At 42.7% G+C, this 18554-nt stretch overlaps 1 protein-coding gene across 1 annotated transcript in view; it reads right to left on the bottom strand.

The window, feature by feature from the left end:
* Positions 1–14696: 14696 nt before the first annotated feature.
* The window catches only part of taf7 (TAF7 RNA polymerase II, TATA box binding protein (TBP)-associated factor), a 38293-nt gene continuing 34435 nt past the window's right edge, over positions 14697–18554 (bottom strand). The window contains exons 12-13 of the mRNA XM_062999890.1: positions 15058–15117; positions 14697–14860 (exon numbers count right to left, since the gene is read on the bottom strand). Of these exons, the coding sequence (XP_062855960.1) occupies positions 14816–14860; positions 15058–15117 (105 nt within the window). The 3' untranslated portion in view covers positions 14697–14815. The remainder of the gene's footprint in view (positions 14861–15057; positions 15118–18554) is intronic.

Here is an 18554-nt window from a genome sequence, read left to right as displayed (position 1 = left end):
TGCTGCCTTTAAGACGTCATCGTTTCCAGGGACGTCCATGCATCTTTCAACAAGACAATGCAAAACCACATGCTGCACACATTACAAAGGCATGGCTGCGGAAAAAGAGGGGGCGGGTACTGGACCCAATAGAAAATGTGTGGAGAATTTTGAAATGAAAAATGCGACAACGACAACCCCGTACTGTTGCACATCTTAAGACATGTCTGTTTTACAATGGACAGTATGAACCTTGGGTTCAAACTGCCTGCCATTAAATACAAGTCAAAGTTAATGTAGGGAACACTGCATTTCTATTTTATTTGCATTTTCCATATTGTCCCAACTTTTTCTGATTTGGGGTTGTACATTTTGCTGCATTTGCATCAAAAAATATTTCCTAAAACCCCAAGAAAAATACATTTACTTTGAATGTTGACCTGCTTGACCTCACTTTTGACTATATAGGCACAAATTTCATTAAGCCAAGACAATTGGTTGTCTAACACACTAATGATCAACTGTCCTCATACTTTTGGCTATGTATTGTACACAATATACAGTATCTAGAGGCTGTAGGTTTTGTGCTTACTTAAGGCACTTTTTACATAGTTTAGATAGAACTAAAAGTTTGTTGTAGATCTTTGTATCCATATTAAAATTTGATGAATTTTCTTTTGTTGCTTTCCAGACACATAATCAATTGTTTCCAATGGATTTCCATATGCTTTTCAAATTAATCATGCTGAATTTTTCTGTTCGGTTTTGGAGAGGCACAAGCAGTACAGAATGAAAAGCAGTTCTTTAAACAGGCCTAATTCGACACATTAGCTAATCACAATGTTCTTTCTCGTCTATATGCAATATGTTAAAGTAGAAAAATTAATCTCGGTAGCTTTTAGGGACTGAGCTGAACAGCTTAGTATTTGTAAAATGTGAATTCCTGGAATGTTCTGTGCCTCTGTGAGCTGTGAAATGCATAATTTCTTCATAAACGTGTTAACATTAGTCACCTGAATATTTCCATGGGTATTAATACCTGGTTGGTCTTTCTATTTGCTGATATTACTGACTACACTGTTCTACCACATTGTTCAACATGACTGCAAAGATTTGTTTTCTTACAGGTATACAGTAGACCCTTGACTTACAAATTTAATTGGTTCCGAAAGTCAAAATGTTCGTTAGTTAAATCTATTTTTCCAATAAAAAATAATGTAAACAGAATTAATCCGTGCCAGACCTCCCAAAACACCCCCTTACCTAACCTTTCTAATGTCTTAAATGGTATTTTTTGTTATAAATACAAGTATATTTTCCCTTAAATCTTAAATTATAGAATAGACATTCCTGTAATAAACAATAATAAACAACAACACACAGTACTGTACATAAAACACATCACAGGCCACTCAGGTGGCGCAGCGGTAAAGTACGCTAGCTCACCAGAGTTGGGGTTTTGAATACATTGTATCGAATCTCAGCTCTGCCTTTCCGACTGGGCTGGGCGGCTGCATGAACAACGATCGACTGTTGTTCAGGGTTAGAGTGTAAGAGAGTCGGATCATAGGTCCTCATAACTGGTGCGACTGCGGCCCCTGCTGGCTGACTGATGGCGCCTGCACAGGGGCTGAGGAATAATGCTGATGGGGGTGTGGCCCTCTATACACATTGCCCGTCAAGTGTATGAACTTGACTCATGCAGGTGAAAAATGCAGTCTGTACTGACTGTGCGTGCCGGAGGGGGTGCATGTCAGTTGAGAGGCGTCATCAGTCAGCGGTGAAGGGTCGAATCAGTATAGAGGACGCAATCAGGGTAATTGGACACGACTAGACTGGGGGATAAAAACTGGGGAAAAAAAAAAAACACATCACATTTCAGTACAGTACGTGTGCTGTACCATACACCATAATACATTTCCTTCTTTTTTTTTTTTTATAAAATGTATCTACCAGAAACAACAATAACTCTCATATTTCTCTTTTATCTCCTTCTTTATTTCAATACTGTTGTATTTTGTAGATGTAATTGCACGAAAGAAAGACTACTTTACTAAGTGACTTCCTTCTTCTCTCTCACTCAGTGTCCCCTCTGTCTGATACACAGTGACCGCTACTGGCAGGAGTAATTATACAACAACAAACAGTAATAGATTTGTTCATTTTCTCACCACTGCACTTCCTCCGCAACTTCTTTGAGGCCATTTTAATATAAAATTGTACAAAATATAAAGACAACACAGAAAAAACACTGTTCGCTGTCCAAATGTTTGCTCACTGTATACTGTATATAAAAAGAGAGAGGCGATCGGAGTTAACTTGTTCGTGACGTCATGTGTTTCATGAATTTCGGTTCGTAATCCGAAATTTGTTCGTACGTTAAGTTGAAAAAGATCATTCGTAACGCAAAATGTTTGTATGGTAAACCGTTCGTAACCCAAGGTTCCACTGTACCGACATTGGTAAAATGCTGGCTGATAAAGCCTGCCTGCTAAAGCAATTTAAACAGTGTCAGACCATCATGCACTCGAGAGGACATGCTTTTAGTGCCCCCGTGGTGGTGGTGTGCTCACTCCGCTGACTTTTGGAATTGCTTATTGCTTATCTTATCTTAGGCTTGTATTTGGATGCTAAGCCACTGAAACCAAATCCATGCAGCTCCAGGTAAATTTTTATGCTGACATTGGGTCTGTCTGTAAACCTAATGAACTGCCTTGCTGCCTACTGCCTTCCTAGGTAGCTGCCTAAGTAAAAAGGATTCCAATAAGACATCGAACTCATAAGGCAGATTATTTAGACGCACTACAGACAGGTTTATATGAATTACGCCTCTTCAGTTTTTGCTTACTAAGCTAACACAGCCTCAGGTCTTTCAAACCGATGGGTTTATGTGACACAACCTGCTAGCATACCTCATGCTCATGTGCACATTGTTGACGCTTTCGGCGGTGGACAGGGGTCAGCATGGACACCCTGACTGGTCTGCGGCTATGCAGCCCCATACACAACAAACTGTGATGCACTGTGTATTCTGACACCTTTCTATCAGAACCAGCATTAACTTCTAAAGCAATTTGAGCTACAGTAGCTCGTCTGTTAGATGGGACCACACGGGCCAGCCTTCGCTCCCCACGTGCATCAGTGAGCCTTGGCTGCCCATGACCCTGCCGCCGGTTTACCACTGTGCCGCCGTTCTAGATAGCTGCCTAAGTAAAGAGGATTCTAATAAGACATAGAACTCATAAGGCTGATTATTTACACGCACTACAGACAGGTTTACAAGAATTACGCAAGAATCTTCAGTTTTTGCTTACTAAGCTAACACAGCCTCAAGTCTTTCAAACCGATGGGTTTATGTAACACAACCTGCTAGCATACCAGCTAACATCTCTCACCGTGTACCGAAAATGATTGAATTGTCACTGACAAGACCAAATTAATTAGTGCAATTAATTAGTGCAAATAAATTACACTTGTACGACTTTATACAAAAAAAAACAATGAGAGTTTATCTGCATTTTAAAAGAACTCAGTTCGATGCTCCACATTCATACGTCATATTTACAGTTTCTGGGCTCTGAGGCATCTAGGATGGACCATCACACAGTGGAAACATGTATTGTAGTCAGATGAATCAGCATTCCAGGTCTTTTTTGGAAAAATTAACGCTGTGTGCTCCGGACCAAAGACGAAAAGGACCATCCAGACTGTTATCAGCAACAAGTCCAAAAGCCAGGGTCTGTTATGGTATGGGGCTATGTCAGTGCCCTTGGCAAAGATCATTTACACTTCTGTGATGGCAGCATTAATGCAGAAAAGTACATTGAGACGTGTTTGCAGGAAGAATGGGACAAAATAAAAGCTAAAACATTAAATCGCTTGGTATCCTCTGTGCCAAAACGTCTTTTATAAAACGGATAGTTCCGGTCCTAAAATCTGATTGGCTGAGCCGCGTTCTAAGCCGTTGTAAAATCCCCGATATACACACACCTATGACCACCTCACATCATTCCATATTAATACTCCACTGAAAAGAAAAAGTACAAAACACTATTTTAAGTAATGTACTATACATGGAAATGTCCAGATTAATGTAAACAGTAATCCTAATCATTAAGCGGGTGTTTCGTCCAAGAAATAGTGTAATAGTGTTTGTGGAGGAATGTTTATTGCTAATGTTATGTTCGCCCTCATGTTGCCTAGTAACACTGTTAGCGGACTATCTGATTTCGCAGAAGAATGCTTTTTGTAAGTGTTTTCGTAAATAAAAACATTTATAAATTGAACATTGTTGTATTTTATTATATTTTATGTTGACCGCCGTTTTATAAAAGCAGTAAGCCACTCGAGACCGTGCGTTACTGCTATGATTTTATCACGGGGAAAAACTTTTTAGGCTTCTCGTCATGCCAAAACATCCTTCCCCGTGATAAAATCGCAGTAACGCACGATCTCTCATGGATTATTTCTTTATTAAAAGTGGTGAAAAGGAATGGCAACATTACAGAGTGGTAAATACTGTACTGTTCCAACTTTTTTTTGGAATGTGTTACAGGCCTGAAATGCAGGAATGGATGTTTATTAATAAATGAAATGAAGTTGAGCAGATAAAACATGAAATATCTCAGGTTCATCCTGTCTGCAATGAAATAAAAGTCAAAGTAAATGTAAGAAACTCTGTGTTTTTTTATGATAATTTGGATGTTTCATGCTGTCCCAACTTTTTCTGATTTGGGGTTGTAATTGTTAAAGTTTTTCAAGTGAAATATTTGGGCATTCTTGTTTACTAATAGACTTGGAGACAATAATAATAATAAAAGACAGCTGTTCAACATACCGTGATCGCTGTTGTCTGATTCACCTTCATGACGTGCCATACATTTTTAATAGGACTCCGGTCTAGACAGCAGACAGGCCAGTCAAGCACACACACACTCTAGGTCTTCGAAGCCTCACTATTGTAGAATGAAATAACCTTCCTTGAACCTTCCTGGAAGGTTATTTCTCCAATCTTTTAACCCTCCTGGAATTCCTGAAAAAGACATCTCCTTGATAGCTGCATATTCCAATATACACCTTTGTGTCCATGTTACCTTCACACATGCATTGGATTAAAGACGTCAACACAGACAGCACTGTTACAATGTGGTTGTATAAGTGTGCACATTTTAATATTAGCTGTGGATGTGGCCGTGTTCAGAATTAATTAATCACATTTAAACTCATGTTAAACAGTAGTCATGACTTACCTGCCATCATTTAAAGCGACTCTGATCAACCCTATATAAAGTTCAGCTGTTCTAGTAAGATTTTCCTGACATTTACTTAGTTGCATCCTATAGCGAAAGCCATGGTGCATTGTTACAAGGTATTAGGAAAAGGGTACAAAACATTTCCAAGGCATTATATACACACCGACTAGGCATAACATTATAACCACTGACAGGTGACGTGAATAACACTGATTATCTCTTCATCACGGCACCTGTTAGTGGGTGGGATATATTAGGCAGCAAGTGAATATTTTATCCTCAAAGTTGATGTGTTAGAAGCAGAAAGTTGGGCAAGTGTAAGGATTTGAGCGAGTTTGACAAGGGCCAAATTATGATGGCTAGATGACTGGGTCAGAGTATCTCCAAAACTGCAGCTCTTGTGGGGTGTTCCCGGTCTGTAGTGGTCAGTATCTATCAAAAGTGGTCCAAAGGTGCCGCTCAGGTGGCGCAGCGGTAAAACACACGCTGTTCACCAGAGCTGAGATCTCGAACACATCGTATCGAATCTCGGCTCTGCCTTGCCGCCTGAGGCTGAGTGGCTACATGAACAAGGATTGGCCTGTTGTTCAGGTAAGGGGCGGGACTAAGCCGGATGGGGACTCTCTCTCAGACTAGTGCGATTAGGAGCAGGGACCAGCATTAGTGAGATGATGATTGATGGGTAGAAATTGGATGCGCTAAAGTGGGAGAAAAAGGGGTAAAAAAAATAAAAAAGTGGTCCAAAGAAGGAACAGTGGTAAACCGGCAACAGAGTCATAGGTGGCCAAGGCTCATTGATGCACATGTGGAGCGAAGGCTGGCCCGTGTGGTCCGATCCAACAGACGAGCTACTGTAGCTCAAATTGCTGAAGAAGTTAATGCTGGTTCTGATAGAAAGGTGTCCGAATACACAGTACATCACAGTTGCAGGGCTGTTTTGGCAGCAAAAGGGGGACTAATACAATATTAGAAAGGTGGTAATAATGTTATGCCTGATCGGTGTATACCATAGAACACAGTGACAGTCATTAACAAGTTGATAAAATACAGCACAACAGTCTGGACTGTGGGGTAGGGTAGCAAAAAAAAACATGCAAGCCTGGCTAGATTTAACACAAACCTACACCAAGTCTGCCAAAAGCATGAAGGAAAAATGTGTTAAGGTCTGATGAAACCAAGGTTGAATTTTTGAAGATATATAGAAGATATGTTTGGTGCAAAAACACCTTTGTGCATCACTTAAAGAAACACCATACACACTGTGAAGCATGGTGGTGGAGGCATTATGCTTTGGATCTGTTTTGCTTAGCTGGAACTAGGACTTTAGTCAAGGTGGAAGGAATTAAGAACAGTTTCAAATATCAGGAATTGCTCAGTCAGAACCCAGACCTAAATCCAGTTGAAAGCATGATTGCCAAGATCAAGTAGAGATGTGCCATGCAGGCACACCTTTACCCAAAAACACTGAATGCTGTCATAAAATCAAAACGTGCTTCAACAAAGTGTTCGTTTGAGGGTATTATTTATGTAACCACATTATTAACCCTAAATGATTCCAGTTTGTTTTTCAATTGAATTGGACAGATTATGTACATGGCACATACTGGGTCAACACAGCACAATGTGAGTCTGACAATAGTCACAAATGAGCCACAAATAGGTTGTTCAAGAAACAATGCCATACTGCCTCAGAAGTCACCCAGGATAAAAGGGTCTGTGGTACCCTCTAAGAGACAAAGCAGGCATCAAAATTGTACTACTGGCTCATTAAAGTGTGCAACAGAGAGAGAAGATGCAGTGAGGCAAAAGAAAGAGAAGATGCAACAACTAAAGAGAAAATGCAGAGACGCCAAGCTATACATCAGACTTTGAGTCAAGATAGGACAGTAGTGGGCGCTCAGGTGGCGCAGCGGTAAAACACACTAGCACACCAGAGCTGACATTTCGAACTCGTTGGTTCAAAACTCAGCTCTGTCCTCCAGCAGGCTGGGTGCCTAAACGAAAAGATTGGCTGTTGTTAAAAGGGGTTATGGAGGGAGATTCCTCATAACTGATGCAATTACGACCTCTGGTGGCTGATTGATGGTACCTGCACAAAGACGAGGGATAATGTGTTGATCAGGATATGACTTTGCGTACACAAAGCTGATCCGCATATAAACTTGCATTGTGCAGGTGAAAAAAAAAAAGCAGTCGGCTACTGCACACGTGTCCGAGGGGGCGTGTGTTATTCTCGGCTCTCCTCAACCAGGGTCAACATCAGTAGAGAGGAAGCGTAATGCAGTCAGGTAATTGGATACAACTAGACTGGGAGGAAAATTGCAAAACAAAATGACTAGTTCAGAAAACAATGCCATACTGGCTCAGATTACGCCCAGGATAAAAGAGTCTCTGGCACCCACTGTGAGAGACAGGGTGGGCATCGAAAAGTGTACTACTGGCTCATTAGTGCAACAGCCAAAGAGAGAAATGCAGAGACGCCAATCTATATATCAGACTTGGAGTCAAGACAGGACAGGAATGTTCTGGGTCTTAATTCACTTGGCAAGTTATCAATACCAGGTAGTAAACTGAAATGATTAAGTGGTCAGGCAGAGGGCAGTTTATTGGATAAACACACAGGGCTGCTCACAGGCAAATATGGCCGTGAACATCATTGACTTACTGTCTGGGTTCACAGAAACATTGCTACACGCCTAACATCCTTATAGTATCAGCAGTTATCTCGGACTGCGCACAGGGCTCAACAGGTACCTTAACAAACCTCCACTTAGTCGTTCCTGGTGTTTAAAGAATGACCCTGAGTTTAAGCCTGCAAACAACGTCTTCCTCGGAACAATTAAAACAATCAGACGCGCAGGCAGAGACAAAACGACCCATCATCCATCGATTTCACCGCAGATGAGAAAATAAATCTAAAAAGGGCCGCTCAGGTGGCGCAGCGGTAAAGTACACTAGCTCACCAGAGTTGGGTTTCTAGATACATCGTATAGAAACACAGCTCTACCTTTCCGACTGGGTTGGGCGGCAGTATGAACAACATTTGGCTGTTGTTCAGGGTTAGGGGTAGAGTCGGAGCATAGGTCCTCATAACTGGTACAACTGCGGCCCCTGCTGGTTGACTGACAGCGCCTGCACAGGGCTGAGGAATAACATTGAGGGGGTGTGACCCTCCGTGCGCAGTGTCTCTTGGTGTATGAACTCGGCTCGTGCAGGTGAAAAATGCAGGCTGTACTGACTGCGTGCCGGAGGGGGCGCAAGTCAGTTGAGTGGCGTACTCAGTCAATGGCAAAAGGGTCGAATCAGTATAGAGGACACAATCAGGGTAATTGGACACGATTAGAATGGGGATAAAAGTTGGGGGGGGGGGGAGTCAGATTATCACTTAAGGCAAATTAATAGATAATTAAAAAAAAAAAAAAAGGGAAAAGGGAATCTAACGCATGTAATCCCAACCATCTAAGAGTACTCCTGAACAAAGTTTGGTTCAATATCCAACTTAATTTAGTGCGGCGAGGTAAAGAGGGCAACAGATCACTTACAAAAAAAATCATTTGTTATCAAAACAGATGAAAACGGCACAAAATACTACACACTGTCATTTAATGAAGAAACAAAAAACCACAAAGACGTTATGGAGCAAGACCGTGAAAACTATAGGGGATTCATGTTTGCCAAACCTGGAGACAGCCTATGCCCAGTTGCAACATTAGAAAAATATCTGAGCAAAATGCCACAGAATGCACCAGCCTTTTATTTACATCCCAAAAAGTCAGCGTGTGCAGCAGATGCAGTGTGGTACATCGTGAGTCCTCTGGCAGTGAATCAGCTTGCAACTATGCTTCCACGGACATGCAGAGAGGCTGGTACGAGCCGCATATACACCAACCACTGCTTGCGAGCCACAGCAGTTCAGAGATTGTCCAATGTCGGTCTGGAGTCAAAGGAGATCATGTCTGTTACTGGACAGAAAATAAAAGAAATGTGCCTGTCCAGTTATCAAGTGACCTTAAACTAGCATATATATTTTTAGAACTCTAAATAGATTTACTAATTACAGGTCTGAGGGCTCGTTAAAAAGGCAGAAACATGACCCAGAAGACACAGTACAGAGGCCACCAGCGAAGCGAGCCGGACTGTTGCCGATGCACATCCTACAGAGCAGCCTTTTTTTTTTTTTCTAACTGCACAATGAACGGAAGTTCAGTATTAACATATACAAATAACGTAATAACTCTAATAAATAACTCTATCTTTTAATTCTTCATTAATTGTATTTTTAGCTTTTTCTCCTTTTCCTTTCATCTTCGCTTATTATTTTTATTCCAAACTAGCATTACTTTGTAGTGTTAAACTATATGCCTTTTTTAGCCTACTGTGTTAAGGCAGGGTAGGGAATTTTTACTGTTGCATACCTTTGGTGGAAGGTATTGTCAATATTAAAGCATATTCAATATGAAATTCAGGGCTTCGTTGATTTATTTTCTTTCTTTATTTTGTTGTTGTTGTATTCTGTCGTATAACAGCAATAGAACACTTGAGGTCGTGCCTCTGACCAAATCACAGCCGTGATGTTATTCGCGATAACACACTTCCTCTCGTGTTCTGTTGCTTAATTATGCACCAAGTGCTGACGAACAGGATGAGAAGATATTAAGAGATTCTACAAGGAGACTGAACATGTACTTCCAGGCTGAACCTAATAGTGATCAACGATGATCAGAGCTAAAGTTGGAAAAGACAAAAAAGAAAGTGAAAGAAGAAATGATAAGGGTCAGATACATGTGGATTTCTGTGCTGTACATACACCGACCAGGCATAACATTATGACCACTGACAGGAGAAGTGAATAACAATGATTATCTCTTCATCACGACACCTGTTAGTGGGTGGGATATATTAGGCAGCAAGTGAACATTTTATCCTCAAAGTTGATGTGTTAGAAGCAGGAAAAATTGTGATAGCTTGATGACTGGGTCAGAGCATCTCCAAAACTGCAGCTCTTGTGGGGTGTTCCCGGTCTGCAGTGGTCAGTATCTATCCAAAATGGTCCAAGGAAGGAACAGTGGTAAACCGGCGACAGGGTCATGGGTGGCCAAGGCTCACTGATGCACGTGGGGAGCAAAGGCTGGCCCGTGTGGTCCGATCCAACAGATGAGCTACTGTAGCTCAAATTGCTGAAGAAGTTAATGCTGGTTCTGATAGAAAGTTTGTTGCGTATGGGGCTGCATAGCCGCAGACCAGTCAGGGTGCCCATGCTGACCCCTTTCCACCGCCGAAAGCACCAACAATGTGCATGTGAGCATCGGAACTGGACCACGGAGCAATGGAAGAAGGTAGCCTGGTCTGATGAATCATGTTTTCTTTTACATCACGTGGATGGCCGGGTGTGTGTGCGTCACTTACCTTGGGAACACATGGCACCAGGATGCACTATGAGAAGAAGGCAAGCCGGCTGAGGCAGTGTGATGCTTTGTGCAATGTTCTGCTGGGAAATCTTGGGTCCTGGCATCCATGTGGATGTTACTTTGACACGTACCACCTACCTAAGCATTGTTGCAGACCATGTACACCCTTTCATGTAAACGCTATTCCCTGATGGCTGTGGCCTCTTTCAGCAGGATAATGCACCCTGCCACAAAGCAAAAATGGTTCAGGAATGGTTTGAGGAGCACAATAACAAGTTTGAGGTGTTGACTTGGCCTCCAAATTCCCCAGATCTCAATCCAATCGAGCATCTGTGGGATGTGCTGGACAAACAAGTCTGATCCATGGAGGCCCCAACTCACAACTTACAGGAGTAAAAGGATCTGCTGCTTACATCTTGGTGCCAGATACCACAGCAGACCTTCAGGGGTCTAGGGGAGTCCATGCCTTGATGGGTCAGGGCTGATTTGGTCATAATGTTATGATTAATCTGTGTATGTTGGTTATCAACAACACACTGTTCAACAAACACAACAGGAGCAAATACAAGAAGTGTCCAAATTAAGACAACAGAACTCAGTTTGAATACATCCTGATTAGTCAGCAGTGGAAATGATCGGTTAATAATGCATGACATTGACAATGACGCTTAGAAGAAAAGCAGATTAGGAAGCCACTTGTGTTGTGGAGCTTGCCAACACAATTTGAAGACCCAAAGACTTGAGGAACCACACACAGCAGACAGACTGTGGCAGCAGATGCTAAGGAAGCAGTATAGAAAAACTGCAACATTTGCAGGAACTGGATTTCCAGTGACACCCTTGAGTGAATAAAAAAGAACCGTGAAGCATAAACAAGTCTGCAGACGAATACAGAAAACTGTCAGGAAGTGCAGAAGATGCTCAGGTGAGATAAACAAGCTGAGTTAGATTCATTATGCAGTGAGCTGGAAGAAAATGCAAAGAAAGGCAACAGCAGAGCTGTGTACCAGAGATGAAACCAGTCCAGCCTTGAACTACAGCCATCGAGAACAAAATGGAAAGAAACTTGTCTAACCACAAGGTGTGTCAAAGATGGTAAGACTACTGTGAAGAATTGCACAGTTGTGAAGAGGGGAGCCTCCACGAGATCAAGTTTACCCTGCTAGAACTGGCTAAGCGAAAAACACCCGGTCCAGAGGACATCAGTTGAACTGCTCAAGATGACACTGAAGGTCTGCAAGGAAGTGTTGGAGACTGGGATCTGGCCAGAAGAATGGACACAATCAGTCTTTATTCCACTGCCTAAGAAGTACCTACAGGACCACTGCACTGGTCTCACATGCTTTCCAAACTCAGTTACCTGAGAAGTGTTTTAGCAGCTTTAGACTTTGACAACTTGGACATTTTGTCTAACCAGTTGCTAGTGTAACCGAGCGTGTTTAAAGTTTGCTGGGTTTTTTCCCCCCTTTTTCTCCCCCTTTAGCGCATTCAATTGTTCAATTTGCATCATGCTTCCTCTCTGTCTATGCCGAACCCTGCCCTGACCGAGGAGATCAAAGCTAACCCATATCCCCTCCGAAACATGGGCAGCAGCCGGATGCACTTTTGCCACCCACACATTGATGAGTTTGGCGCCACCTAGCGTTGCATGCGGAGAGACACACCCTAAGGGCACTCTTCCTCATCTCTGTGCAGGCGCTTCTAATCAGCCGGCAGAGGTCGTAATCGCATTCTGACAGAGAGACAGAGAGTTCTTTGTCCCGCCCTCCAACTGAGCAACCGACCAATCGCTGCTCATACAGCCACTCAGCCTCGAACCGGTAAGGCAGAGCTGGATTCGATACGAGGTACTCAGAATCCAGCTCTGGTTGCACCGTGTCTTTTTACCGCTGTGCCACCTGAGCAGCTTAAAGTTTGCTGAGTTTATAGAGAAAAAAATAAACTGTACATAGACAAACTTTTTGGAGCACTTGTTACTGACTTGTCTTTTGAGGCACAGCACAGAGATGATCACGTGTCTATAGAAGCACACTTTTCCACTGATTATGGAAATCCCAAAGTCTGTTACACTAACGTTATAACCATATGATTGCTAGGACCGCCTCATATTGCGTCTCATATTTCATATGCTACACGAATAAAATGTTAAATCACTAAACACAAACCCTAAATTTTAAACTTCTTAGTAAATTGCATATAACATGGGAAACGACTCATTTTATGGTCCGTGAATTAGGTAGGGGCTTAGTGATGAGGCATTGCCATGACAACATTAAAGGCAATGTTATGACAGAACTTGTGTAAAGACTCAGAAGATTAGATAGACCAATAGCACCAGGGATTAAACCATTCCAGCCTCGAACTACAACCATCAAAGACAAAATGGAAAGAAACTTTAACCACAGAAGGCATGGAGAAAGCAAGAGAATGGAACAAGGAACTATATTTATTATTATTGATTTCACAAATGCATTTGTACAGCATTTAAAATATGATTTATTATAATAATATATTTATTTTCTTTAAGCATTTTCTCCCCCTTTTTCTCCCCTTTTATCGCGTCCAGTTGCCCGATTGCGTCATGCTTCCTCTCCACCAATGCCGATCCCTGCTCTGATTGAGGAGAATGAAACTAACCCATGCCCTTTCCGACACGTGGACAGCATGCCGTATGCATTTTATCACCTGCACTTTGACGAGTGCAGTGCAGCTCAGCGTTGTGTATGGCGAGACACACCCTAAGGCAACCGTCTTTTCAGCCAGCCAGCAGAGGTCGTAATTGCACCAGTCATGGGAGAGAGACCCCCATCCGGCTTTGTCCAGCCCATATCTGAACAACAGGCCAATCGTTGTTCATGTGGCCACTCAGCCTCAGCCGGCAGGCAGATCCGAGATTCGATACGATTTATTCGAGATCTCAGCTAGAAGAACTAGCTATTTCACTGCATTTATATAAGAGGAAAATATACATCCATTTTATCAGCTCCACTTACCGTACAGAAGCACTTTGTAGTTCTACAATTACTGGCTGTAATCCATCTGTTTCTCTGCATGCTTTGTTAGCCCTCTTTCATGCTGTTCATTAATGGTCAGGACCCCCCACAGGACCACTACAGAGCAGGTGTTATTTGGGTGGTGGATCATTCTCAGCACTGCAGTGACACTGACATGGTGGTGGTGTGTTAGTGTGTGTTGTGCTGGTATAAGTGGATCAGACACAGCAGCACTCATTGAGTTTTAAAAAACACCTGACTGTCACTGCTGGACTGAGAATAGTCCACCAACCAAAAATATCCAGCCAACAGCGCCCTGTGGGCAGCTTCCTGTGGGCAGCGACCTGTGACCACTGATGAAAATCTCAAAGATGACCAACTCAAACAGCAGCAGTAGATGAGCGATCGTCTCTGACTTTACATCTACAAGGTGGACCAACTAGGTTGGAGTGTCTAATAGAGTGGACAGTGAGTGGACACAGTATTTAAAAACTCCAGCAGCGCTGCTGTGTCTGATCCACTCATACCAGCCCAACACACACTAACACACCACCACCATGTCAGTGTCACTGCAGTGCTGAGAATGATCCAACACCTAAATAATACCTACTCTGTGGTAGTCCTGTGGGGGTCCTGACCATTGAAAAACAGGGTGATAGCAGGCTAAAAAGGTATGTAGAGAAATACATGGACTACAGTCAGTAATTGTAGAACTTCAAAGTGCTTCTATATGGTAAGTGGAGCTGATAATATGGACAGTGAGTGTAGAAACAAGAAGGTGGTTTTCATGTTATGAACCTTGTGGACTGACTCAGAAGATGAGAAAGACCAAGAATAAGCTGGACTGACATCATTAAGGTGTGGATTGCATTATCAGGAGCTAATCTGCTACAAATGACACGAGAAAGAGAGCTCTGGAGAAAGCTGACCCATCTGTGCACCCATAGTGACGTGACAAAAACACTCAAAACATTAAAAAAATGAATAAAGTACCCTGTCAATCTTATTACCTTCTGTATATATGGATGCAAAACATGATAACATCTGTATCACAAAGCCAGGTCTAGAGTCACGTTCAATTTATTGAGAATAAACAAATTCAAATCACATCAGTGTCATTTCCAGCATTATGCTTCAAGCCCGAGCTAGTTCAGATGTAAGCGATGGCACTGCCCCCTGTTGGTCATTTCTCCATCAAAGAGTCCAGCTGTTCCTGCAGTGAGGCCAGCTGTTGGAGTAAAAAGAAGACATTATTGATGGCTAAATGTGGCTTTGTAATTGAAGCATGAGGGAAGTGATGCATAATTAATAAGATGTTCAGCATTATTAGGCATTGTGTCTGTCAGTTTAAACACGAACAGCAGAGGTTGTTGGAAAGCACACATGGACACCATGATACAAGCTTTAAGAAGAGTGGAACTGTACCTGCTCCATCTCACACTCCTCTTGATGGATAATGTCGTTCAGCAGAACCTGAAAACGGGTCTGGAACACACACACACACACACACACACACAAAATAAGTAAACACAAGTAAACAAAATATAAAAGAGAGGAAGAAAAAGAGCAAGAGAGTTTGACAGATAGGTTGGGGATAAATTAAAGCCATTTTGATAAGCATGACCTTTTATATCCATTCTCTGTGTCAGGTGGATGTAAAATTTCTCAAACTTATATTAACTTACAAATAGAAGCACTTTGTTGTTCTACAATTACCGACTGTAGTCCATCTGTTTCTCTACATACTTTTTTTAACCTCCTTTCACCCTGTTCTTTAATGGTCAGGACCCCCACAGGACCACTCATACCAGCACAACACACACTAACACACCACCACCATGCCAGTGTCACTGCAGTGCTGAGAATGATCCATCACCCAAATAATACCTGCTCTGTGGGGGTCCTGACCATTGAAGAACAGCATGAAAGGAGGCTAACAAAGCATGCAGAGAAACAGATGGACTACAGTCAGTAATTGTAGAACTACAAAGTGCTTCTATATGGAGCTAATAAAATGGACAGTGAGTGTAGAAACAAGGAGGTGGTTTTAATGTTATGGCTGATCAGTGTATTCTGATACATGTTTGCGACCCAGTAGCTGTACAACTAGCATTTACTGTACCAACTACTGAATGTTCCTTTTTAATGCTTTTTAATAATGCTTTACTAGCCACTCGTCACAATACATACACTATATTGCCAAAAGTGGTAGACCACGTAAAATGACAGAGCGGGGTCAGCGGATGCTGAGGTGCATAGTGCGCAGAGGTCGCCAACTTTCTGCAGGGTCAATTGCTACAGACCTCCAAACTTCATGTGGCCTTCAGATTAGCTCAAGAACAGTGTGTAGAGAGCTTCATGGAATGGGTTTCCATGGCCGAGCAGCTGCATCCAAGCCTTACATCACCAAGCTCAATGCAAAGCGTCTGATGCAGTGGTGTAAAGCACGCCGCCACTGGACTCTAGAGCAGTGGAGATGTGTTCTCTGGAGTGACGAATCACGCTTCTCTGTCTGACAATCCGATGGCCGAGTCTGGGTTTGGCGGTTGCCAGGAGAACGGTACTTGTCTTACTGTATTGTGCCAAGTGTAAAGTTTGCTGGAGGGGGGATTATGGTGTAGGGTTGTTTTTCAGGAGTTGGGCTCGGCCCCTTAGCTCCAGTGAAAGGAACTCTTAATGCTTCTGCATACCAAGAGATTTTGGACAATTTCATACTCTCAACTTTGTGGGAACAGTTTGGGGATGGCCCCTTCCCAGAAGAGTGGAAGCTGTTGTAGCTGCAGAGGGTGGGTAACCCTACGGATTAAGAATGGGATGTCACTCAAGTTCATATGCTTGTGAAGACAGATGAGCGAATACTTTTGGCAATATAGTGTATGTTGTGTTCTTGATGCCGCAATGATTTGTTGCTTTCTAACTGGGATTAAAAATAAATCCATACTGTCCCATCCCTAGGTAGTGTATCTCAAAATATAATTTGCTTACTTAATATCATGCAGGCTGCACCTCTCAAGGTACTGACTGTGGATTTTAAGGCTACATATGAGCACTTTCTAAGATGTGTCTTGCCAACCCAACACAAAACCATTAGCAGCTACAGTGTATCACAAAAGTGAGTACACCCCTCACATTTCTGCAAATATTTCATTATATCTTTTCATGGGACAACACTATAGACATGAAACTTGGATATAACTTAGAGTAGTCAGTGTACAGCTTGTATAGCAGTGTAGATTTACTGTCTTCTGAAAATAACTCAACACACAGCCATTAATGTCTAAATAGCTGGCAACATAAGTGAGTACACCCCACAGTGAACATGTCCAAATTGTGCCCAAAGTGTCAATATTTTGTGTGACCACCATTATTATCCAGCACTGCCTTAACCCTCCTGGGCATGGAATTCACCAGAGCTGCACAGGTTGCTACTGGAATCCTCTTCCACTCCTCCATGATGACATCACGGAGCTGGTGGATGTTAGACACCTTGAACTCCTCCACCTTCCACTTGAGGATGCGCCACAGGTGCTCAATTGGGTTTAGTCCATCACCTTTACCTTCAGCCTTCTCAGCAAGGCAGTTGTCATCTTGGAGGTTGTGTTTGGGGTCGTTATCCTGTTGGAAAACTGCCATGAGGCCCAGTTTTCGAAGGGAGGGGATCATGCTCTGTTTCAGAATGTCACAGTACATGTTGGAATTCATGTTTCCCTCAATGAACTGCAGCTCCCCAGTGCCAGCAACACTCATGCAGCCCAAGACCATGATGCTACCACCACCATGCTTGACTGTAGGCAAGATACAGTTGTCTTGGTACTTCTCACCAGGGCGCCGCCACACATGCTGGACACCATCTGAGCCAAACAAGTTTATCTTGGTCTCGTCAGACCACAGGGCGTTCCAGTAATCCATGTTCTTGGACTGCTTGTCTTCAGCAAACTGTTTGCGGGCTTTCTTGTGCGTCAGCTTCCTTCTGGGATGACGACCATGCAGACCGAGTTGATGCAGTGTGCGGCGTATGGTCTGAGCACTGACAGGCTGACCTCCCACGTCTTCAACCTCTGCAGCAATGCTGGCAGCACTCATGTGTCTATTTTTTAAAGCCAACCTCTGGATATGACGCCGAACACGTGGACTCAACTTCTTTGGTCGACCCTGGCGAAGCCTGTTCCGAGTGGAACCTGTCCTGGAAAACCGCTGTATGACCTTGGCCACCATGCTGTAGCTCAGTTTCAGGGTGTTAGCAATCTTCTTATAGCCCAGGCCATCTTTGTGGAGAGCAACAATTCTATTTCTCACATCCTCAGAGAGTTCTTTGCCATGAGGTGCCATGTTGAATATCCAGTGGCCAGTATGAGAGAATTGTACCCAAAACACCAAATTTAACAGCCCTGCTCCCCATTTACACCTGGGACCTTGACACATGACACCAGGGAGGGACAACGACACATTTGGGCACAATTTGGACATGTTCACTGTGGGGTGTACTCACTTATGTTGCCAGCTATTTAGACATTAATGGCTGTGTGTTGAGTTATTTTCAGAAGACAGTAAATCTACACTGCTATACAAGCTGTACACTGACTACTCTAAGTTATATCCAAGTTTCATGTCTATAGTGTTGTCCCATGAAAAGATATAATGAAATATTTGCAGAAATGTGAGGGGTGTACTCACTTTTGTGATACACTGTATGTGTTGTAGCAATATGCGTATCAAACTGTGCTGATATTGATCCCAAACGGTGTCTTTGTGTAAAAATATTAGCTCTCATATCAACTTTTTGTGCTTTATACATAACAGCTTTTTCCTCAACCACCAGCATCTACTGTATATTACATGTCATTTCATAAGAAGCAGCAAGGTTTGAAACACCATGTGACCACTTTCCATTGTGCTACTTGTCAAACAGGTGGCTGGGAATA

Source organism: Trichomycterus rosablanca, chromosome 8 (assembly GCF_030014385.1).
Source record: "Trichomycterus rosablanca isolate fTriRos1 chromosome 8, fTriRos1.hap1, whole genome shotgun sequence".
NCBI lineage: Eukaryota > Metazoa > Chordata > Actinopteri > Siluriformes > Trichomycteridae > Trichomycterus > Trichomycterus rosablanca.
The sequence above is the reverse complement of the archived record's forward strand: the minus strand, read 5'-3'. Positions and strand labels throughout refer to the sequence as shown.